The sequence below is a fragment of the Colias croceus genome, chromosome 15 (assembly GCF_905220415.1).
Source record: "Colias croceus chromosome 15, ilColCroc2.1".
Lineage (NCBI taxonomy): Eukaryota > Metazoa > Arthropoda > Insecta > Lepidoptera > Pieridae > Colias > Colias croceus.
The window spans coordinates 10,172,258-10,195,914 of record NC_059551.1 but is presented as its reverse complement, the minus strand read 5'-3'; the positions used below and the strand labels follow the sequence as shown (position 1 = coordinate 10,195,914).

General features: G+C 35.9%; 5 protein-coding genes across 5 annotated transcripts; 1 reads left to right on the top strand and 4 right to left on the bottom strand.

Annotated features, from left to right (window-relative positions):
* Positions 1-738: 738 nt before the first annotated feature.
* On the top strand, positions 739-1,868 carry LOC123698048. The gene has a single exon (XM_045644635.1). The coding sequence runs from the start codon at positions 772-774 to the stop codon at positions 1,528-1,530; it is 759 nt and encodes a 252-aa protein (XP_045500591.1). The 5' UTR covers positions 739-771; the 3' UTR covers positions 1,531-1,868.
* Positions 1,869-9,666: 7,798 nt separating this feature from the next.
* Positions 9,667-10,218, bottom strand: LOC123698248 (calexcitin-2-like). The gene has a single exon (XM_045644828.1). It carries the CDS (start codon positions 10,216-10,218, stop codon positions 9,667-9,669), a length of 552 nt encoding a protein of 183 aa, XP_045500784.1.
* Positions 10,219-10,609: 391 nt separating this feature from the next.
* On the bottom strand, positions 10,610-11,170 carry LOC123698247 (sarcoplasmic calcium-binding proteins I, III, and IV-like). The gene has a single exon (XM_045644827.1). The coding sequence runs from the start codon at positions 11,168-11,170 to the stop codon at positions 10,610-10,612; it is 561 nt and encodes a 186-aa protein (XP_045500783.1).
* Positions 11,171-11,781: 611 nt separating this feature from the next.
* Positions 11,782-12,327, bottom strand: LOC123698246 (calexcitin-2-like). The gene has a single exon (XM_045644826.1). The coding sequence runs from the start codon at positions 12,325-12,327 to the stop codon at positions 11,782-11,784; it is 546 nt and encodes a 181-aa protein (XP_045500782.1).
* Positions 12,328-18,100: 5,773 nt separating this feature from the next.
* Positions 18,101-18,818, bottom strand: LOC123697912 (sarcoplasmic calcium-binding proteins I, III, and IV-like). The gene has a single exon (XM_045644484.1). It carries the CDS (start codon positions 18,779-18,781, stop codon positions 18,230-18,232), a length of 552 nt encoding a protein of 183 aa, XP_045500440.1. The 5' UTR covers positions 18,782-18,818; the 3' UTR covers positions 18,101-18,229.
* Positions 18,819-23,657: the final 4,839 nt, after the last annotated feature.

The window sequence follows — 23,657 nt, the reverse complement described above, 5'->3', positions numbered from 1 at the left end:
CGTAGAATCGCGAACACACGTTGCGTATTATTATAGGCCTAGCCGTATTTGGGAATTGGGTCCAATAGATATTTATAAGATTTTATTGTCAGTACCTACTCAAAATGGAGAAATAAACCATCCACGCGAAGACCGACATCCGCGCGGACGGAGTCGCGGGCGGAAGCTAGTTGTTAATAATTTATTGCCACATCCAATTTTAGTAGCTCGAATAGTGGGCTAGATGTAATCAAACGAACTGTGACATAGCGCTGTGGCTTTTGGACAGAGCACTGTAGGAAAGTTTTTAGAAAATAAGCAATACCGGAGTAATATTGCTTCATGCCGGAATTCCGCCAAAACTGGATTGCTAATGGAATGAATGTAGCAAATAAAATTGTGCTTTAAGAGTTAGGATATCAGTGCAATTGATGTTTTTTACATGGGCGTTTAAATTAGAGTGAAAGTTTTAGGAGTTCCTAGAGTATTAAGCTTTTTTAATGATCCATAAAGACCTGATCATTATGTATGCATTTTTATTACTTTTGGAGTTTTAAGTAGGTATCTTTTTCGGGGGTAGGCGTAAAGAGAGCAAGTCACGTTTATTTTCGCTGTGCCAATTTTAATTTAAAATAGTTTTTATTTTAACTTGTTTATCCCAAAATATGGTTTAAATCACTACTGTACCACCCAGTTATATATTTCCTATAATTAGCTCTTATTCTTACATCGTTTTTCACTACCTGGATTCTACCTGATTCAACTCTCTGTCATATCCAAATATTCCGGACAATGGATTCACTAAAACAGTCTATTTCGGATATGAACACTGAATTTAATCAACGAATGATGGAATTTCAAAAAGAACTGCAAAAAACATCACACCCACCTGCATCTACAAGTCCTACCTCAAAACTTGCCAGTGATTTTGAAGCTTTCCGTTCCTTCGTCTGCAAAGCGCTTCAGTCTCTCCAAGCCCAAGTAAATCTTCTTACAAACATACAAGACCAGCTGGAGATGCGAAGCCGCCGGAAGATGCTGCTCATCCACGGTATTGCAGAACACGATAAAGAAGATATCACGGCTGTCGTTACAAAAATAATTTCTGATGACATTAACGTTCCTGATGTTGATAAAGATGCCTTCAGTCGTTGTCACAGATTAGGCCATCAGAGATCCAAGAATCCTCGACCAGTTTTGGTGAAGTTTTGTGATATTCGTGTTCGCAATAGTGTGTGGTTTTCTAAAGCCTGTTTAAAGGATTCTGGTTACACTGTTTCAGAGTTCCTTACAAAGAGTCGTCACGATACATTTATGAGTGCCCGTAAGCGACTTGGTGTAACAAAATGCTGGACCCGTGATGGTCAAATTTTCCTAATCGACTCTTCAAACACTAGACACCGCATCACTTGTATGTCCGAATTGGATGCCATTATATCTTCTTCCAACCCCGAAAATTCTTCAAGCGCGGCTGGGACTTCACAGGATGCCGAAAAGAATAAGAAGACCATACCTAATGCAAGGTCAAAAAGAATTCCCAAAGCTCGTTAACGTACGTTTTATTTATTTTCTAAATATCTATTTTTAAACAAGGACTATTCTAAAACAATTAACTATTTCACTCGATTTTCTATTTCATTAGTTTTAAAGTTTTACTTGTTTCTTGCACTGAATATGAGATTATCACAATAATTGTTTACAACTTTAAATTCAACTACCCTCAATAAATTTATTTTTTATTAATATGTTATGAGCAATTTTTTCAGTGTAATATTCGATGTTCCGGATACTAGCAATTTGATTAACGGTTGGAAACAGTGTTACCATGATGTAAAAATATAAATACATTTTCTTTTCATTTTGTGTTCGACACTGGCTGGTACAGGAATTAGCTGAGAATAATATATTATATTAATTAGTTATTAAGTTTTTTATATTTTTTTTTTATTAATAGTTAAGATATATATATATATTTATTTATTTATTTATTTATTTTTTTGCATAAATTTACTTTTTCAATAATTTTATTGTAGTATATAATATTATGTCGTCTAACAGTAGTGAATTGATTAACGAAGATATTTTCAATACAGATAGCGATGATTACTCTAGTGATGGTAGTTACCATAGTATTTCCCCTACTCCATTAAACGAAACTCTCATATCCCAATTTTCGAATGTAGTAAAAAACTTTAACGTGATTCATATAAATGCTCAAAGCCTTCCAGCGCATTATTCCGATTTCTTAACTTCTTTCGATTGTAGTTGCATTCACGCCATCGTTATCTCTGAAACTTGGCTTAAGCCATGTCTGCCTTCTACTGCTTACTCTCTCCCAGGATTCAATATTATAAGAAACGACCGCGTTGGTCGAGTAGGTGGTGGAGTTGCAATTTATTTAAAATCCAGCATCACTTATTCGGTCATATCTGCTTCACCGCAACCTACTCCTGTTGACTCACTTGAACATTTATTTCTTGAAATAACAATATTATGTCATCAAAAAGTTCTCTTGGGTGCACTGTATAGTCCTAATCTTTCTGTTGACTATTTTTCTTATTTTGATCACTTACTTGACAAATTTACACCTTCTTTCCAACATGTGATCTTAATGGGGGACCTAAATACTTGCTTGTTAAAAAATGATCACAGGTCGAAGAAACTTCTATCAACGATTGACTGTTACAATATGAACATCCTCCCGCTGAATGCCACGCATCATTTCCCTAACTCCTCCCCTTCCCTTCTGGATTTAATTATAGTGTCCTCTCCTGATTACGTGGCCAAATTTGGTCAATGTGCAGCCGAAGGCTTTTCTTACCATGACCTCATCTTTGTCTCATACAAAATCCGACCTCCGAAGTATAAGCCTAAAGTAATAATGCAGCGCAATTTCAGCGGAATGGACATAGAAAGTCTCGTCGAGGAAGCAAAAAGCCTGGATTGGTCACTTATTACGAACGCTGATGATATTGATGCTAAAATAAACTTATTTAACTCCTTTCTTCTTCGACTTTATGATAAACATGCCCCATTTCGACCCATTAAGCTCAAACATTTACCGGCGCCGTGGCTGACGCCTGAACTTAAGTCACTAGTCAATAAAAAAAATCGTGCTAAGGCTTTATTAAAGGCAAATAATTCTCCAGCTAGTCGCGAAAGATACAGAACGATTCGCAACCGCTGTAGTACAATGTGCAGGGACGCGCAACAACGACACATTCACGGCTCAATTGAAAACGGAGACCCCAGCAAAGTGTGGAAATTTTTAAAGTCTCTCGGTGTTGGCAAACCTTCTCCTTCTTCAATCCCTTCTAACGTTAATATTGATTTACTTAACACTTTTTTTTGCTCTTCTCCTTTACTTGATCCGAATTTAAAAAAATGTACTCTTGACCTTCTTTCTAATACTTCTCTTCCTAATTCTCCTCCTTTTTGCTTCAGTCCATTTGCTGTGAGTAGCGTTAGAAATGCTATCTTATCCATTGCCTCTAAATCTGTTGGTTGTGACAATATTGGCCGTAATATGATCATTCCTATCCTCGACACCTTAACTCCCACTTTAACTCACATCCTAAATTTCTCCATTACGTCCTGTCAATTCCCAACATCATGGAAAGATGCCCATATTATCCCACTTCCTAAAAAAAGCAATCCTTCCGCATTGTCTGATTTCCGTCCAATATCCATTCTTCCTTTCCTATCCAAAGTTCTCGAACGTCTTGTCCATAACCAGTTAACGACCTTTATAAACTCCCATAGTCTTTTCGATCCTTTCCAATCCGGTTTCCGTCCTGGTCATAGTACGGCCACTGCCTTAGTTAAGATCACCGACGATATCCGAATGGCAATGGATAACAAGCAACTTACTCTCCTCACATTAATTGATTTTAGTAATGCGTTTAATTCTGTAGATCATGATATTCTCTTAAAATTACTTTCTTCTCTTAATATTTCCGATACTGTAATTAGCTGGATGTACGACTATCTACGAGGACGCCGTCAACGTATCTACAGTAATGACTGTTATTCATCTTGGTGTGATGTCGTTGCCGGTGTTCCTCAAGGCGGCGTACTGTCTCCTCTTTTGTTTTCTCTATTTATTAATTCCATCACTCACAACATTTCCTCTTTATATCACATGTACGCAGATGATCTGCAAATATATACTCACTCATCATACGAGAATTTGCCTAATGCAGTACGTCAAATCAATAAGGACCTTGAATCAATAATAAAATGGAGCAAAGCGCACGGAGTGAATATAAATCCAGATAAGACACAATCAATCATAGTCGGAAGTCGACACTTCGTAAATAAAATTGACTGGGTCACCATTCCCAAGGTTATTGTAGACGGTGTTATTATCCCTTACAGCTCCAGTGTCAGAAATCTAGGAATATACTTCGATCAGACTCTTTCATGGACACAGCAGCTTCAAGAAGTGCGAAAAAAAATGTTTAGTTCTTACGGTTCCCTCAGACGTTTACGTAACCTTCTTCCCATCCCCACTAAAATTGAGTTAGTACAAGCTTTACTTCATCCAATCCTCGATTATTGTGACTGTGCCTATCCCGATCTTAATGAAAACCAATTAGATGCTCTCGAACGCCTTCAGAACCTCGGTATAAGGTACATATTCGGTTTGCGAAAATATGACCACGTATCCCACTTCCGTACGAAACTCAAATGGTTGCCAATACGTTCTCGACGGAATGCTCGCATGCTTCATCTTCTTTACGGCATATTGTTCGACGCTAGAACACCGAACTATCTTAAGGAAAGATTTATATTTCGTCACTCCAACAGCTTGGTATTGAGATCTCCTTACTCCCTTTCTCTTCTAATTCCATCTCACCACTCTAACTTTTACCATCACTCTTTTACTATGAACGCTATTAATCTTTGGAATTCGTTGCCAGATTCAATCAAACATGCACAAACCATATCTACGTTCGATAGTTTGGTAAAAAAATATTATCTTTCGTTATAAATTTATCTATTATATTTTAAATTTTTTGAATACTATTTAACATTGTATGTATTATTATTACATAATATGTAGGTATATATATTGGTGTACTATATATAATATATGTATGTTATTTTATTTATTTATTTATTTTAAATATTAAGTGCTCTTTTGCTCACACCTCCATAAATGTATTCTTCCAGCATTTTCCAATATCACAGGTTGTCTGGTAGAAATCACTTGTAAGTGATAAGACCGCCTTTTGTACATTGTTTCTATGTGCTGTTTTTTACTCTGTTATTTTACTTGGTGTGCAATAAAGAATTTATTATTTATTATTATGTTTCTCTTCTCCATAATACTCGGGTACCACCAGAAGGACGGTACCCGGATCTTTGGAAGGCTTACGTGGGGACACGGATCCAACACGCAGAGGCCCTTTCGAGACTTTTAATGTGTTGTGGGACACCAGCCGCAGCCTGCCCATGACTGCACTATAGAAATACAGCCCTAGGCAGTCCGCGGCCGATGAAGGACTATTGCAGGGTATGGAAATTTAATAATTGGGCTATGGATTGGGATGCTAAATGGACTGGTACTGGGGACTATGGGAAACTATGGCACCTGCCTTTCTACTAAAAGAAAGTAAAAATATGTTGGCAGGTGGTGACTCGCCCTCTCACTGTATGGGCCCCCGAAACAAGTCGCTGCAATAGTGCGACAAGGGGGCAACATATTGTGAGCAGCTAAGGGTGGAGAGGCGTCCCTGGACTTTAAACTCCGATCACGCGCTCCCTGAGGGTCCAGCATCACGTGCCCACTCGCCACTTACGCTTCGCATCCACCCTTCGAGCTAAAAGCTCTCGCGACTCCACTCTGGCCGGCCGGTTAAGGCAAGCCAGAGGTGGGGGTCCTGTCCTCGTCAGGTTTCACTCCGGCCGGCCGGTGAAGGCAAGCCGGAGATGAAGACAGGGGCCTCCCCCGGGAGCGCTCGGTTCCCGCGGGGTCGCTACTCCCCGACACCCCGCCACAAGGTGTCCTGCGGGTTGACTGATTGCACGGGTGGAATATCTATTGTCACATAGACAATAGATATTCCAACCGTGGGCGATGGGGTCGTCACATCCCTACGCCCTTATTCACATCCCTACGCCCTTATTATTATTATTATGTATCTCAATTCCATAATACACGGGTACCATCATAAGGAAGGTACCCGGTCCTTTGGAAGGCTTACGTGGGGACACGGATCCAACACGCAGAGGCCCTTTCGAGAACTTTACTGTGTTGTGGGACACCAGCCGCAGCCTGCCCATGACTGCACTATAGAGATACAGCCCTGGGCAGTCCGCGGCCAATGTAGGACTATTGCAAAATAAGGAAACAAAAGAAACTGGGCTATGGAAAGGGATGTTAATGGACCGGAATTTAGGACTTATTATTATTATTATGTATCTCAGTTCCATAATACACGGGTACCATCATAAGGAAAGTACCCGGTCCTTTGGAAGGCTTACGTGGGGACACGGATCCAACACGCAGAGGCCCTTTCGAGAACTTTACTGTGTTGTGGGACACCAGCCGCAGCCTGCCCATGACTGCACTATAGAGATACAGCCCTGGGCAGTCCGCGGCCGATGTAGGACTATTGCAAGATAAGGAAACAAAATAAACTGGGCTATGGAATGGGATGTTAATGGACCGGAATTAAGGACTATGGAAGACTATGGCACCTGCCTTTCTACTAAGATATAGCAAAAAATTGTTGGCAGGTGGTGACTCGCCCTCTCACTGTATGGGCCCCCGAAATAAGTCGCTGCAATAGTGCGACAAGGGGGCAACATATTGTGAGCAGCTAAGGGTGGAGAGGCGTCCCTGGACTTTAAACTACGATCACGCGCTCCCTGAGGGTCCAGCATCACGTGCCCACTCGCCACTTACGCTTCGCATCCACCCTTCGAGCTAAAAGCTCTCGCGACTCCACTCTGGCCGGCCGGTTAAGGCAAGCCAGAGGTGGGGGTCCTGTCCTCGTCAGGCTTCACTCCGACCGGCCGGTGAAGGCAAGCCGGAGATGAAGACAGGGGCCTCCCCCGGGAGCGCTCGGTTCCCGCGGGGTCGCTACTCCCCGACACCCCGCCACAAGGTGTCCTGCGGGTTGACTGACTGCACGGGTGAAATATCTATTGTCACGTAGACCATAGATATTTCAACCGTGGGCGATGGGGTCGTCACATCCCTACGCCCTTATTATTATTATTATTATTTTATCGGGAATGTACCTAACAAAGGATTTTCAGGATTAAGTCTAGAAAATACTCGCGAACATTACCAAAATTAAATCCAAATACCAATTAGACACTATATTCTTCCAAATAATTGTCTGTCAAAATTAAATTGTCTTTTCACACCATTGAAATATACGCGAATTCGCAATATGAGTGCAATGCTTTACACACGACGGTTTCACATTAATTGCCTTTTCGACGCGTTCGCGAATATTAGGCGATATATCAGTCAAGATTTTAATTCGGGACTTTCGGTACTTGCCATTTTGGTCGTGAGAAAAACAGGAATTGTGGTGTAACGTATAGTTATGATATTATTTTGTCTATCTGATATTTATTGTAGAGAGAACAAAGACTAAAGAATTATATCTTCAGTAACCTGGTCAATTCAGCTTTGAAGTCAAAGTTTGTTTCCTGAAATACATGAGAAAATAAAAATAATACTATAACACAACAGTAGCACAAAATACTGTTCTATAACCTTTATTTTTAATACGAAACACTAAATTAAACAACCGCTTAAAATTTTACTTAGAAATAACAAACCTAACTATCAATCTCCGCTCTTAACAACTTTATTAAAACACAAAGCGTAGAAAGCACAATTCATTTCCCAATTCACAGTTCTCACTAAAACAAATGTCCCGGAGATCATATAATAAAGGGGGCAGATTTTAGCAGCGATTACACGTAATAACGTGGCCATAAATATTCGAGAAGCCACTTCAGGTAGGGCCGCAAACTGCCTGAGCCCTGGCGTGTGGTGCGAGTTGTAAACTTTATACTAATATTGTAAACTAACTGGCGCCTCTTGTTTTATCCGCATTGCTCTGGTCCTAATGATCTTAGCGTGATGAAAATTTTCCTCGATAGATGGACTATCTAACTGTGAAATAATTTTTCGAATAGTGATTCTTGAGATTAGCGCGTTGAAGCAAGTAAACAAACTCTTCAGCCTTATAATACATATTGACATAGATATGAAAATCTAATTGTCTTTCTAATATTCTTTCACAGCATCAATTGAAGACCAGTCAAGCTTAGGAAATTTCTCAACAATAGTAAAATTTAGGTATCTGAAAGAGTTTAGCGTTAACCGGTGTAACTTATAGAATCCAAAAGATGTTCTAAATGATAAATTTGTGGATGATCTTTGTAACACGATTATCACAATATCTAGGTGTGCTAATCGGGGCTATTTTCCCAGGCTATAAAGATAAATATAATTATATTTTACACTGATAAGAATCGATTTGGTTACCAACAATCCAAATATATCAGCCAATGATTGAGTGACAAATACGAGTATATTCATAATTTTCAATTATTATTGTTATTTTTAAATTAAGAAAATCTCAAACCATACAAAACATACTTTATGTTTTTAATGTTTTTACAAATTTTTGTTTGTAATTTGAAGAAAAGCAAATTTGTAATTTAATTCACTGTTTGTTTAGAATATCTATAACATTAAAATATATAAACGAAAAAAAACTCGATTGGTAAATAATAGCAAAATGCATATATACATAATATATTTTAGGTTTATTAATATTATCTCACTCTACTGTGTTTATTCTGGTTACAGTATACCTTGTATTTATTATTATAAATACGCCGTCTCCTGCGCTTTGCACCACACACAAACGCTCGAGTCCCACAGTCACGCTCAAGCTATAATTAGCACTCGGCGTATTCAAAAATGTCCACTTTTATTTAGTATTTCCCTAATTATTCATTATTTATAACTGACCCCTGAAATCCCCGCAGGCTGTCTTAACCTCATTACAAATTGCAAATGAAACTGTTTATTAAAATTTACGATTTTCTTTTATATTATGCTTGCTAAAATATTCCTCGCCTACTCGTTAGAATTTATGCCATCAATATTATTCAAGTTCTACCCCAATGCAAACTGATAAAAAAACTCGATTGAGGATGTAGAGAAAGCTCGCCTTGAGGGAAAATTCATAAGTTCGAGACACACGACATTACTTTGAAACTTTCAACGGCTATTCAAATTATTTCATGTATGCAGTCTTCAAACTTTTAATTTACTCTCACAATATTTTAAATGTAAACCTAAGGTTACAATGCGAGTAAAGTCGTAGGCATCAGCTAACTGTATTTATATAAGAAAATTACTTTTCGATATTATTTAACTTGCAAACTTCAAAAGAATCCAGACGGTGCGGACATAAAACTTTTATTAAAATCTCCGCGAGTTAAAAATAACACAAAACTAGGAAGACTGCCTGCAAACTATTTAATAATATTTTGTTAAAATTTCTCAATTGCCCACTGAAGCGTCCGTAATATTTCTTTGTACAAGTAGGAAAACAAATTTTACAGTGAGCTTGTACTTATTATTTGAAAAATTCAAGCAACGATAGATAAATGAAACACAGTAACTTAACGTTTTATCAGTATTTATTTCAAGAAAGGTGCGGCTCCAAATATGTAGTTTCCAGGTGCGTTGACGTCATCAGCGATGAAGAATTCCTTGAACAGCTGCTGATAATCTTCCCACGAAACACCTGACTTGCCTTGTGATACCTTTTCATATGCTAATTTCGCGTCATCATTGGATACACCGAAAGCGTTTTTAAGAACTCTTATAAACTCAGCAGCATCCAGGGAACCATCTGCGGACGAATCTTTAATATGGAAACAGACTCTGCAGAATAGTTTCTGCCACTCAGGGAAGTCAGTTTTGTCTTGATTGTCCCACATTGCTATCCATTCCTCGGCAGTTACCTTCCCGTCGCTGTTAGCGTCGGCTGCTTGGAACCCGTCCCAAATCTGGAGCATTATATCTTGAGCCATACTGTATATTATATCTCCTTCCTTCCATCCTTGCAGTTGAACAATCCTCTTCAATGAATCTTCAAAGTCTTTCTTCTCGATTACACTACTGGCATCAGCGTTGAAGAAAATCTTGAAAACGTGCAATAATTTTTGCTTTCTAAATTCGGAGACCATTTTGACTGTTTTACTGTATCGTTTTCTAAAGTAATAAATATTAATACTGCTATTAATCGTCTTTTTATAACTTTTGCTCTGATAATTGTAATCATATTGATAAGAAAAGACGACGTAATGGACATCCCTGATTTGTGGATAGATTAATAATATTATTACAGTAGAAGTAGATATCGTGTTTGATAACTCTCGCTATTATCTTATATTTTTTTTTATGTAACAGTTGCATTTAATTTGTTGTAGCACTCGTTGTTATAAATATTTTTGTGACCTTAATTTTTATTTAAAGTTATAAAAAATTATTAATTTCGTTAACAAATGCACGCAATTAATGAGACAAAAACGAAAACGATATGACGATAGCCTATTATTAATGTACAAAAAGATTTATTTATTGATTAAACTTATTCGAACCAAAAAGCCAGTTACCAGGTGCATTAATATCTTCCGATAAGAAATATTCAGCGTATCGTTCTTCGAATTCTTCCCACGAAATACTAGGCTTTCCTTGTGATAGTTTGTTAAAGGCTTCAGTCGCTTCTTCTTTTGGTAAGCCTATAGCAGCATGGACGTCAACAAATTCCTGACAGTCCACAGCACCATCTGATGATTTATCTTGTATATAGAAGAAGACCTTACAGAACAATTTTTGCCATTCATTGAAGCACGAACGGCACACAGACGCGGGTAAATCCCACATAGCCAACCATTCGTCCGCAGTTACTTTACCATCTTTATCAGTGTCAGCTCCACAAGATATACCTTTCCAAATCTTAGCTAACGATTCCTGAGCCACTTGGTACACAACATCACTTTCTTTCCAGCCTAGAAGTCTCGAGATTCTCTCCAAAAACAGATCAAAATCCTGCTTCTCTACTTCTCCACTTTCATCAGCGTCGAAAATTGTCTTGAAAACGAATAACAGTTTTTTCTTTCTGAAGTCGGACATCATTTTGTTACGTTTTTGAACGTGAATTAAGCAAAAGGCTTTAAATAAGTTAAGTGCAGATTCTGATGCCGCCTTTTATAGGCCTGAAGATTAAAATAATCGGTTGATAAACTTAATAATTATTATCGTCGTCTCGGTTGTAAATTTAATCATGTGTTGGATTTTAATATTGTTTTATGATTTGCGGATCATTAATATTAATTATTGTACCATAAAAATATGAAAATTGATGGTAAAATCATGTAAATAGTACCTGATACCTTAATATTAATATAAAAAAAGAAAACTAAGTTTCATAATGCATTATAATTTCATTAAATGTTATCAGTAATATTTAATATTATTAAGCATTGCATATTTGATATTTATCAGTACTGAAATCATTCACACTGATAACGAAAGGGTTTTGAATATTATGTTTAATGTCGTTAAAAATGTAATATATTCAAATAATCATTATAGGTGAAGTCAATTACTTTTAAAGAAAAATCATCTAGTAGCCAAAATATTCATCTCATCAGAAAATAAAAATAATGTTATAAAAAGCACTATATTTCAATAAATAAGACTCAATCGATTGAACAATACATACACCATACAGCTATACTAACCTATTACTTAAATTTATTTGAACCGAAAATGTAATTTCCGGGGGCATTTTCATCGTCAGATAAGAAGAACTCAGTGAACAACTTTTCGAACTCTTCCCAACTCAAGCTCGGTTTGCCTTGCGAGAGCTTCTTAAACGATTCCGCGGCGACCTCCTTCGGCACTCCGAATCCAACGTGGACCCTCACGAATTCATCTTCATCCACAGAACCATCACCTGTAGCATCCTGGATATGGAAAGTGATTTTGCAGTATAATTTGTTCCACTCGGGCAGTTCTGAGCCTTGAATGTCCCACATTGTCATCCATTCGTCCAGAGTCACTTTGCCGTCGTTATCGACGTCAGTCATCTTCTGTAAACCTTCCCAGATTTGTGCTGATACGTCTTTAGCGATGCTGTAAATTACATCAGACTCCTTCCATCCTTGGAGCTTAGCTAATTTATTCATGCTCTCCTCAAAGTCTTTCTTCTCAACGAAACCGCTCTCGTCGGCATCGTAAAATGTTTTGAAGATCCATGCCAATTTGTTCTTTCTGAATTCGGACATCATTTTGATTTCTTTTTTATAATTAAGCAGGTGACAGTGCCAGTAGTTTAATGACTGACGCTTTTTATAGTACAACAAATACAATCTATCGATAATACTGGATGGTATTGTACAATAAAGCGTCAGCCAAAAAAATATTACATAATTTACGGTGGTGATTTAAAAACGATTTTATACGAATTACGCGTGTCAATCGAAGGTAAAAATGTTATGAAATAGTAGTTAGCTTGTATAACACTGCTTTCATATCTTAACGGCCGATCCAGAGTTGTTTTTCGTTTCTGATTCGAATTGATCACGCTATCCATAATCAGCTAAAATGAAAGAAATGAGGTATATTATCAACATATTAGGAATAATTTTGTATCAAACTTCTTATAAGGGTAATAATCTTCAATTATTTTTCTGGTCGCAAAAGATCAAATTCAAACTCATATATTATATATATATATATTAATTTATTCAACTAGGCTTTAGACTATTTTCAGTCGTAAAAATAAAGAAAAACAAATATTTTCTACAAATGCTTACAAAAATATTAATTAAGTACCTATCTATTGAATGATAGAGATCACTTTACATCAAAACTTATTGTATGCAACGAGTGCAGAACACCGTCCAATTGTCAAAGATTCAATCACTCGATAAATAATTTCCAGATCCGAGATAACAAACGTGCGTAAATCAAAATCAAAATACCTGACCTTTTTGCTTTTTTTTATATGTGCATTTTCATGGTTAGTCACTACATAGTATAAAGCGAAGTTACTCACCGTGTCTGTCTGTATGTTTGTACTATGCTTAGATCTTAAAAAGTAGACAGCGGATTTTGATGCAGTTTTTTTATAAGATTCCAGGTATATAATTATCACGGTTCGAGAGACACAGTTTGGTTGCAAACGGACTTACGGATAGACAGACGGGCAGCGACGTCAGAAGAATGAAATAATAGGATCAGAGGCGGCTCGTGACAAAATTTTATGGGTGTTCACTTGAAATAAAACACTGAAAATACATGGTGTAAAGCAGTACAATTTAATTAAAAAAATACTTATAGAGGAAATGCATACGTCTTTCTTTTTGGTGTGCAATAATATCTATAACTTGACACAATCTATTAACCTTCGTAAAATATGTATGTTTTCATCGACACGGTCATTGAACTCGCGTATTGACTTTCGGTACGCGGAATCTAGTGCTTTACGAATGTCTTGTCGTCCGGTAGACGCCAATTGCAGTTCATTCGACAAATGGTACCTACCGAGATTGTGAATGTTTTTTCATCTTGATTGAAAGATGAGCTAAGTCGTCAACGCCCGTTTCAGTCCAAGCACTCTCACCTCCGCCGGCCGCGCCCGCTTCAAATAAAAGACACGGAAAACAAAATAGTTTGTTGCTTTCATGTTCATCACAACCACACAACCACGGTGTTTTCACATATTGTTCGGATTTAAACACACGCGTATATGTTTTCGTTTTTGTCGTATATTTTTGCGTAAGGTCAAGTTCAGGCCGTGGCGGTCCCTTAGCTTTCAATTCAAGCCGAATTTGTAACGTTTTAACACACTTTTTAATGAACGCCACATTATAATTGTCCATTTTAACACTCACAAGTAATACTGATAACTACAGGCTATTTCAACAGTCAACACGTATCTTATGATTTTAATTAGAAAATTCCCGAATATACATTCGCGCGCGTGCAGTCAAGTTGACTAGAGTGTTTGTTTATATAAGCAACGTCGCGCGATATCGCTGTCTTGTGTACGGGTGCCCGGGCGCGCGGTAAAAACGAACCGGCAACGTTTGCGGGAGCGGCGCTCCGAATTTTGCTATTTTTTCATAGAAAATCTTCTGTTTCACGCGTAGGACTCTGACAAAACTATCTCTTTCACTCCTATTGGATATCGTATTAGAAAATGTACTAAATATTTTTTTCATTGGAGCGCAATCGTGAGCGCTCCGCTACGCGCTTTATATAATACAGTATTATAACTACAGGTGTACGGAATGATGGAATGATGGATATATTCATTAGTATTGCCAGTAGTTTTTTACGATTACGATTGATTTTAAATAGTAATAATTAATATTAATAATGAAATTAAGGAGTATGATTTTATTATAATTATTTATGGGAGTTCACTGCACCAGCGCTCCTTAGGGCGAGCCGCCTCTGAATAGGATCCTGTTTTACCCTTGTGGGTACGGAATCCTAAAAATGAGCTCGTTATAAGGGATTAGATCCCAAGTCTTTCTAAATGCAGGTATTAGTTTTAAATGAAGGTTCAAAGTTACTTCTTTACAAAGTTCTAAACTTAGCGTAACCTGACGTTGATCATATTAAAAAGTCAGTTTACTGAACGTATAGATTGAAACTTCAAATATTAAATAACTCTTAGCCCATCTGTTTGTTCAAAACTTATGACGTTAAGTATTTACATTATCACTACATAGTATAAAAAAAAATGTGTGCGTGTACTAAAGTACACACGTAAGAAGTGAAACTTAGGGATAAGAAAAAGTTGGCGCGTAACGCAAAAATGTCACGCCTACGGCGTAACGCAAAAATGTCACGCCTGCAGCGTAACGCAAAAATGTTACACTAAATTTTTGTCCAACCCCGATAAAGAAGTTTCACTTCAACAAAGTCGCTTTCTCTGTCCCTATGTCCCTTTGTATATGCTTAAATCTTTAAAACTACGCAATGGATTTTAATAGATAGAATGATTCAAGAGGAAGGTTTTAGTATATAATTCATTAGGTTTTAAACAAAGCGGGCGAAGCCGCGGGCGGGAAGCTAGTGTTATAACAAATTGCAAAGTGTGGTCACACATCTAGTAGATTATTATTAAACCTTCATGTAACAGGACGATTTTTTTAAACTAAGCATAGTTTTAAATTAATATTAAAGCTGTAAATAATATTTCAAGCATAGATATAATCATTTTTATCTGTTACTTAATATCATCACCTATAGAATAATTACCTGCGATTAAAAGAGATACATTCGTATTCATTTTATAAAATGATGCTATGTCATGCCAAATAGTCACTTCATTTTAGTGTTTATTAATTACCTATAAACTATTAAACTATATATTAATTATTATGTTTTAGCATGTAATTTATCCAAAAAATACAAATCGCATTTTCATAGGAAGTCTGTACAGGTACCTAAGTCAATCACAAAAGAATATGGAAGATTTAACATCAATAAAACTGTTGCCAACACTATTAATTTCTATCCTAAAATACCCAAGTAACCATCCTCGTACGCTAATTTTCCCTCAACGATTTTCCATAGTGTTAGTTCAAGTATATATACACACATACACACATAGGGAATCTGGTGCGGTGTGACAGATAGAACGCATCTGTCATGATCCTACACACGCCCTACATGGAGCGGATAATATTTGATACGGTATTATTTATATTATTCACAATTTCTGTTTGGTAGACTTGTACTTAGTTTTACCGTGACAAATTCTGTAGCATTTTATTTTACCTATTAATAAGTAACTATTATAATATAATATTTGGGCCATATTACACACAATGCAGAATTAAATGATTTTGGGCAAATAAACATCCAGATGGTAATTTGAACACAAATGATTCCGATAGAAAACCTCTTACAAGTATCTACACTTTACATAAAAAAATGCGTCATCAAAAAAACGCTAATATGTAATATAAAGTACTTAATTAATAATATTTTAAAGCTAGTAAATAAAACACACAAAACAGTTCTAATCATGTATTTTATCAGAAATATTCTAGCTTATACAAACCAAACCAAGCCTTGTCTATCTTTACTCTTTCTAACATTTTACCATTAAAAATAAATCTTCGGAAATGCTTAACATATCCTAATGTATTCTACAATTCGAGTCTAATGCGATAAAGAGAGATGTAACGGTGGGAAGGGGACGCCACTCATTTGCCAAATTGTCCCGGATTATAGAATTTTTTATCGCCCAGTGCAGTCGCTTAATGCGGTTTTATAGCTATCTGTAATTCTAGAACAATCTAGTGAGTAGGTAGTAATGTACGAATGTGGAGTCGCAATGGTTTGTACGGAACTTTTTTGGAAAAATTGTCAGAGAAATTACTGAGTTGGACTTTTGGTGCTGTTGTTTTTATCTTGATTATTTTTATTTACTTATAATATGTGTGTTAAGGTGCATGTTACGGGTTTTAAACTTGCGCTATAAAACGTAGCAATTGTTTCATAGTCAGGTTATTTTTTGTAATCGAAATAGAGCTCTTTGTCTGCAATGCAAACTTTATTGGGCTTACAAAAACATTTCTTATAAATCATTTTTCGAAATTAGACTATTCACATTACAATGATAACTTTATTTGTTTTTGTTTTCAGTGAAATGCATCAACATAATTAATCATTTTTAATAGCTCTATCTCTCATATTTCGCAAAGAAATTGATTCAATAATTGAAAACCTTTTGGAGTAACTAACAAAAAGATGAGTATTAAATTCAATAGCTAATAGGTAAATATTATAAAATCTTGAGGTAAATTTACAACTAACACAAGACATGCTTGTATAGTGAGTGATCGATATTTACTTTAACTATATCTGTCTCTCAAATTTCTTATCTATTTATTACACTAGTCATTATTTATAAGTTAACACTAACCAATTAAATATCAACTACTATCTTACGGTGCATTTACATCAAATGAGCTAATGCTCATTCTAACCCGACTATATCAAACTCTTTCAGTGTAAACAGGCGAAGAGCATTCTTTCGTTTTTCTTAGTCAAAATATTTTATGCAATATATACTAAACAACACTAAATACGAGTTTTCAGAGAAGAGTGAGAACTGAGAAAGAATGCTCTTGCTCTGTTCGTTTGGTATAAATGCACCATCACAAATACGAGCGTAATTTACCGAAAGAAACTAGTTTCGATTCCTGGAAGAGACTAATAAAAGGCCATGTCTTTTGTCGGTTACACAAAACTGATCACATGTTTATTGTTTAATACTAAAGTAATTCAATCAATAAAACAGAGACTACGAGAACGGAGTAAAATTAAAATCTATGTACCCATTTCAATAATGTGATGGAGTAAATAATAGTTCAATGTGAACCTTGCCGAAGCAGGGCACTAGGAATCAACATATTTCAAATTATCATCTATGATTATAAATTATTATTACCACGGATTTGAAGGGCCAAAGTGATAAAGCGTCATTAATCACTATTAAGATGAACAGCAGCATAATTCAAATGTAACCGATTAATCTGATAATGCAATTTAATTAGCCTTTCATATAATAATATCCTGTACAAAATATATACTTGCTAAAATGGGTATAACGCGTAACACGTTGTAGCACTCCTCAGGGTGTAGAACGATACCTATTGTATTTGTGAGGTTTATTAGTTTATGCATAACGATAGACCGTTAAACATTATAGTAATATATATGTGTTTTATAGCTTATATTGCTTGGGTTTGATATTATTGTGAATGCCATTATAATGAAGTAAACCAATTAGTGATACTTCCATTTTCTAGGAGTATCTAGCTGTAAAACCATCACTACATAGTATAAGTTCGCGTCCCGCTGCCTGTGTGTCCATATACGCTTAGATCTTTAAACTAATCATTTAATTTTGATAGTAAAAATATTTTTTAAATAGATAAAGTTGCCCAAGGAAAAGGTTTATATTATTATGTATCATCAGCATTGCAGCCGCGCGAAGCCGGGTGGTTCGCTAGTAAGTAATAATAAACTGTATATTGCTTAAAATTTATTGAAATGCATACTAGAATTACACCTAGGTTCCACACAATTTTGAAAACAAGATCACTTCACGATAATACTGAGCCAATTTACACCTCTCAACACTTAAACTAAAAATAAGATCTAAAAACTAGATTTCCCAAAGATGTAGTTGCCCGCGGCGTTCACGTCTTCAGTGGTGAAATATTCCTTCCACAGGTCCTGGAACTCTGCCCAGGATACGTTGGCTTTGCCCTTAGACATTTTCCTGAAAGCGGCGAGCGCGTCGTCCTTGTTCAAACCGAAGGAAGCGTACACAGATGAGAATTCCTCGCCATCGATAGCGCCATCTCCACTAGCGTCTTCAAGGTTGAAGATGAATTTGCAGTACAGGCTTTGCCACTCGAGGGGAGCAGAGGGGTTCTTAGCGAACTCCTCCCACATCGCGATCCACTCATCAACGGATATTTCACCGTCTTTGTCTGCATCAGCCCTTCCTTGCAGTGTGTCCCATATCTTCATGAGCGACGACTGAATTTCCTTGTATTTAGCATCGCCAGCGCTCCAGCCTCGAAGCTTGGAGATGTTGTCTACAGCCAGCTCGAAGTCTTTCTTGTCAATGGAACCACTTCCATTCCTGTCGAAGAAGGAGGTGAAGACGTGGAGGAGCTTCTTCTTTCTAAAGTCGGAAACCATTTTTGTGACTGTGATCTACTAGTAAATGTTTTTGGCGAGGGACAGACGGCTTTTATAGCATTTAATGTATAACAAGATAATTGTTATCTTGAGAAAATCTTGTGAATTAGACGGAAATTTGTTATCTTTCTTGCTATCTGCCTGCAATGCAGTCAAGCTGTGAATTATTTACAGAGAAAATTTAAAGAGACCGAATTTAGGTGATATTATAATGACACAATGATCGGCTGATTGAATTCTTATCATAGATAGGGAGGCGAGGTAGCTAAATGGCGTAATTAAACGGCGCCGTCGAGACTTATCAAAATCGATAGATAAAATAATTTCGAAAAGAAAAGCTTCTATGGTAAAAACCATTTTAGCGGTGGGTTTGGCGTGTACGGATTTTCAAAAATGTAAAAAAAAATAGTTACTTGGGCATTCTCGAGCGCGTCAGATATTCATACTACGTATGCCCCAAGTGCCTCTGATAACAACGGTATACTAATCTGCCGGTTTGCGTGGTGGGGCTAGGCATATTAATTCGTCAAAAATGCACAAAAAAAAATTTACTCGAGCGCGTCAGATTTTCGGAAGGGGTGTTAAGTAGGCCCCAAGGAAGCTCCCCTTAAAAAAACTGACGATTTCGGCGTGACGATAAGTTACGATGAATTTTTGAAAATGCAGAAAAAAAAAGTCCTTTTGAAATACTCGAGCGCGTCAGATTTTCATAGGGGAGGTTTATCTCGGTCTCCTGAAAGCATATTTTCTTAATCTGACAAAAATGTTGGTGGGTTCTCTTAATCTGACCGAAAAAGGTTTGAGAGTTTCTTTTTTTTAATCATCGTTATTTCATATCAATTTTTCTTAACACCCTCAGTTTTCGAGATATACTCAAAAAACCGGGAGTTTGAGTTTTTATGATGCTTCAAGTCAAAAAGTTTTAACTTTGGACAAAAATGTAAAGAGACCTTTTTTGTGTTAAATAAAATTACCTTTTTTGTTTATTCAAACTTTTTTTTTGTAAAATGTATCGTTCGCGACTTATATACTGCAACGCGTTTTTCGGAAGACGAAATGGTTCCTCCAGACTTCCGGTCACGCGGAAACCGGCAGATTTTGTATTTTTAGTAAGTTTTAGATTATATTCTTCAAAATAAAAATAAAAACAATCGCGCTCGAGAATGCCGGATTAACGTTTTTTTTTTACAAGTTCGCGACCCTATAACTTGGCGGCGTCAAGGACTTATCGTCAGATTAGTTAAATTTAGTCTTAAAACACTAAAATCAACCCCCAATATCTTAATCTGACGCGCTCGAGTATTTCAGACTATCGATTTTTTTTTACTAATCTGATCGTCTATCCTGGGCGCGCGTCACTACTTAAAGAGCTAAATAGTTAACAAGGTTGTTCTATTAGGTCTAAGGTATCTCTCATATCTTAAACTGCCACGCTCGAGTATTGCAGAAAATTCCCCTCTTCGCCTCCCTATCTATCATTTTATTGAAAACGTAAATTTTTATAAAAACAAGTTACGTACTTATGAATCGATACAGTGGAAAGATCTTGTAAAATTATTATACTATGGATTGCAAATACACATTTTAGTATATTTATTTATTTAGCATATAAATTCTGATATCGCAGATGCATTTGTTAATTAATAAAAAAAATAATATCACGTTAATTTTAACATTGCCGAAATTTATATGAATATAGGAAATGAAATAAAATTGTATCCCTCAGGGCCTCAAGGCTAAAGTCAAGGTTAATAGCGAGATATAACAATTCTCTGTTGCGAATTACTCTGTGGACATGATGACACTGTTTACTCTACAACAAAATTGCATTAACTATGCTAATAGCAACACTTTATTTCTACACAACATTACACGTAGGCTTAAGTGGTTGAGTTTCCTACATCTTTTATAATTAATTATAATAGGTATCTATTATTATAAATAGAGAATATTATATACATAAAGTATTGCAGGAAATCATTGTCTACGCTTTTACGGGTGAACACAGACGATACAATCTTAATTTACTTTGACTTGCATATTATGTACGAAACTTTTTGCCTTTTTGTTATATACTTTTAGTTACGTTTAACGATAAATTCCGTAAAAAAATCATATAAAAATGGTGCAAAGTCACACATAAGCCTAGCTAACACACATTCACATACCATTCTGTCCGGCTGTCCTGTGTCGTAATATATCATACGTGTAAAAACAGGACTTAAGCCCTTGGGCAAGAACTTTTTATTTCTTCCAGGCGCTCGCAATTCGTCCTTTTGTGTTCCTTAGATTAATGCGGCGTTTTTGTTTTAGTGTGTACTGTCCTTTTTCTTGTTTTTACACTACCTCTAGAAATGTTTATTTCAAGGACTTTTGATAACTTTGTAGCAAACCAACAAAATCGTTGACTATGTTTCCAGCTAAATTTGTTTAAGCTGACCTGGATTAATCTAATTTAGAAGATCCACAAATAATCATAGTGTTTTATACACGGTTACAATTCCCAAATAGGAGAGACACTTTATAATATTCCAAGAATAAAAATTATATTTTTTACAAAAGTAATATTTCTTATTATATTTCGCTTATTGGCATATAAATATTTTATGGGTAATATAATCAAATAAGGCACTTTATGACCGCTTTAAAACGGTTCAAATATCAACAATATTAAGGATTTGCGTCAATATAAAGCAGCAGTTTAACGATTATAATTATAAGGAAATTCTCATAGGATATAAACACATTTACTGGTCATAAATCGAAGTTAGCTCGGATATAAGGCTTTATTGCCTCATTATACTCCGTAAGCTACAAAGTTACAGACGTTTATTTCAAGATAAATTTTCGTTCGTGAAATTCTCGCTTTTAAGATGATAAAAGACGTAGGTACGAATAATATAGATATTATTCGTACGTATTACAGGATGCTAATTTATCTCTGAGATACCATAATCAAGAAATTGTATTATAATGATAATAAATCAGTTTTTGTTACTAACAGGGAATATGCATTTGCTAAAATTATTGCATTTAATACTATACTATTCACGTTTGTTACCTAAATAGCTGATCTTTTTTGAATAAATATTTATGATCTTCTTGTCGCTCTTCTTGTCTCTTATTATTTTATTTATCAACAATTTCACATAGTGTAGGTACAATCGAACCCTTTAACTGCTGCTATCTGTTAAACCAGTCAATCAATGATTCCTACTTGTGTATTTATTCAGCATGGCTTAAATGTACCAACCTAACTGCGTTTATTCTTTTGATCTATTACCTACTACTATTATTATATTTTTAGATTACTTTTGACTTGTATAATTATCTATAGATGCGTAATACTAACGTATTTTTACATAATTTCCCATGTCATCTATCTCGGTATATCTATAGACACAATATTATTTAATATCCAGCTATGATTAGCCTTCGTTCTCGAATTCTGCAGTTTCTATATTTTGTGATGACATCGTCACGTTATCACATTTGCATTATACAATATTTACACGTCAATCTGTTTTCTGAAACTAAAAGATAAAAATTACACACTGGACATAAGTCCAACAATTTCTTTGTTCTCATAATAATATGATGCTTGATTATTCCATCATTTTGAAAGACTCGACAATTTTGACTAGTCTTATCACGATTACAAAAAATAAAGAGTTCATATGAACTGAAATATAGTAATAACGCTATTAAAATTTGTCTGTTATTAAAAGTATTTTAATTTAGTCATTTCGAACAAGAGTTCCCATTAAAGAACTCGTTAAACTTAAAGGATAAATAAAAACTGTATTAGGTATAGGAAGAGCCGATTTAATTATGTACCTATAAGGTATGTATATTTATACTCCAGTATGAACAAAAAAGTGGTGGCTCAGTGGTGAGACCTCGGACTTCGAATCGATAAGTCCGGGGTTCGAGACCAGGCGAGCGCGCAGGAAATAAATTGATTTTTCAATTTATCTGCGCATGTTGTAACATCACCACTGCTCGAACGGTGAAGGAAAACATCGTGAGGAAACCGACATGTCGAAGAATTAAAAAGTTCGACGACATGTGTCATCCGCCAACACGCACTTGGCCAGCGTGGTGGATTATGGCCTGTACCCTCATAGGAGGCCCGTGTTCCAGCAGTGGGAACGTATATGGGCTGATGATGATGATGAACAAAAAAAACCTACTCGTATTTAAATAGTAGATACTTACGTACTTTTAGAATTTTACGACAAAGAGAGGCTTGAGGTCAATAGGACTCGCTGTTGTTATTTATGAAAATATCATTTAATATTCAAATAATACATAGAAACGATCGAAATTATCAGGAACTCAAATAAATCACAAATTAATACATTGCAATAAACTACACCACCAGCTAATCAAATTACGTCAATGCATAATTTGTTATCAGATTAAACACATCATTTGATTCTCTTATCGCACGTATTTTTAACATAAATAGTACCTAAGGTTGCAAAGACAATAAACAATTTTTTATATATATAGATATCTAAGTAAGTATGGAACATTCTCATAGCATTTTTTACTCCTTTTAATTGATACGATTTTATTAGCGTCATCAGCTTTTTTTTAAGTTTGTATGTTCTTACTCCTTTGTACTCCATTAAGACCCACTTTAGGCGAACAGATATAATTCAAACTTTGTACACTTATCAAGCATTGGCAGCAATACAATAAAATGTATATTTTAACTAGAGCTCTCAGAAGACTGTCGATGAGAAATTTTCGCAAAGTAACCACGTCATGTAGGCACAATTAAATCCTACAAATAATAAACTACAAACCCCTCTAACATCATAATACAATCACTAGGTACATAGTATAAAACAAAGTACCTAGCTTTCTC

Excerpts from the sequence above, each read along its gene's own strand:
- LOC123698248 (XM_045644828.1), bottom strand. The coding sequence starts at position 10,218 with ATGGTCTCCGAATTTAGAAAGCAAAAATTATTGCACGTTTTCAAGATT.
- LOC123698247 (XM_045644827.1), bottom strand. The coding sequence starts at position 11,170 with ATGATGTCCGACTTCAGAAAGAAAAAACTGTTATTCGTTTTCAAGACA.
- LOC123698048 (XM_045644635.1), top strand. The coding sequence starts at position 772 with ATGGATTCACTAAAACAGTCTATTTCGGATATGAACACTGAATTTAAT.
- LOC123697912 (XM_045644484.1), bottom strand. The coding sequence starts at position 18,781 with ATGGTTTCCGACTTTAGAAAGAAGAAGCTCCTCCACGTCTTCACCTCC.
- LOC123698246 (XM_045644826.1), bottom strand. The coding sequence starts at position 12,327 with ATGATGTCCGAATTCAGAAAGAACAAATTGGCATGGATCTTCAAAACA.